This window comes from Pteropus vampyrus, unplaced genomic scaffold (assembly GCF_000151845.1).
Source record: "Pteropus vampyrus isolate Shadow unplaced genomic scaffold, Pvam_2.0 Scaffold100, whole genome shotgun sequence".
NCBI classification, from domain to species: domain Eukaryota; kingdom Metazoa; phylum Chordata; class Mammalia; order Chiroptera; family Pteropodidae; genus Pteropus; species Pteropus vampyrus.
The window spans coordinates 3153927-3155170 of NW_011888881.1; the positions used below are offsets into that span (position 1 = coordinate 3153927).

At 64.5% G+C, this 1244-nt stretch overlaps 1 protein-coding gene across 1 annotated transcript in view; it reads left to right on the forward strand.

The window, feature by feature from the left end:
• The window catches only part of CUNH3orf18 (chromosome unknown C3orf18 homolog), a 7728-nt gene extending 6490 nt beyond the window's left edge, over positions 1 to 1238 (forward strand). The window contains exon 4 of the mRNA XM_023533301.1: positions 526 to 1238. Within this exon, the coding sequence (XP_023389069.1) occupies positions 526 to 773 (248 nt within the window). The 3' untranslated portion in view covers positions 774 to 1238. The remainder of the gene's footprint in view (positions 1 to 525) is intronic.
• The last annotated feature ends 6 nt before the right edge of the window (positions 1239 to 1244 follow it).

The following is a 1244-nucleotide window of genomic DNA, read 5'->3' on the forward strand; positions in this document are numbered from 1 at the left end:
GGACCCCGGGCATGTGGGGATCCAGGCACACTCGCCTCCTATGTCCAAAGGGTCAGGTACCTGTGTGGTCATCTTGCCAGAGCCTTTGGCTGCCTGGCCTCTTGCCACCAGTCCCCCGAGTCCCCAAGGGCCAGAGCACCATGAAGAGGCCTGGTCTCCCCCTGAAGCCCCTTTGCACCCCTCCTTCCCTTGACCCCAAAGGTTGCTGGGGCATCTGGCCCCAACAGAGGCAGAATTAGGAGAATGGACTCAGGAAAAGTCCAGGCTGGGAGTAGAGACGCCCTGGTTTTTCCACCAGTCCTGTGTCACCTAGATTAGGACATGTTCCCCCCTCGGGGTAGTCCCCCCAGTCCACATGACTACTGACCAATCACCAGTAGTTTCCTGTGCACCTCCCTGTGCCAGCCCCTGTGAGCCCTGCTCTGCTGAGAGGCTGGTGCCTGCGTAATTAATCCAGCCCCTGGGCCTGCGGGGTAAGTGCTGCCAGGGCGAGCTGAGGTGGCTGTGGGGGAGGCGTCGTCTGAGCCAGGTCCAGTTTCCAGGCCGAGCTTGCAGGGAGAGCTATATCTAGGCAGAAGGCGCAGCTGATGCCAAGTGCAGGCAGGCACCCGACAGTGAGGGCAGAGGTGACTGGGCCAGAGAGTGCACGGCCGTGGCCAAAGTCCCCGATGCCCATGGCTCTCTCCCTGCAGACCACTGTCCCCTCTCAGGGCCCGCTGCAGAGGCCCAGCCGGCTGGTGTTCACTGACGTGGCCAGTGCCATCCACGCGTAAGCGGCCCAGGGACGGGCCTGGGCATCTGAGGAAGACAACTGCCTCCATGCCCTCAGAGCTGCCTTCTCTCAGGACCTGCGCTGCCGAGGACCCAGCTGTTCTGAGGACCCACCTACTGACTCTCCAGGCCCTAGAGAGGCCCCTGGCCCGGCTGGACGTCTGGCCACCGATGTCCCCTGATGTAAGAGCCCCAGCGTGGAGAGCGTCCCTCCTGTCGGGAAAGTCGGGAGCCACTGCGGGCTCCCTCATGTCCCGCCCAGACCCCTCCCGGGAGGCGCAGGAAGTAAGGAAGGCGCGGGCGGGTGGGGAGGCGCGAGGGGCAGGTCGCCCCTCTGTCAGGGAGAGACCTGTCTTCGCGATCCGGAGCCTCTGGGGTGGAGAGGTAACCAGCCAGGTCTGGAGGACAGGGCGTGGTGACACCCGGGTGTGGCGCTGATACTGCCCAGCGGGCGAGGATGCCAGGAGGAGGGC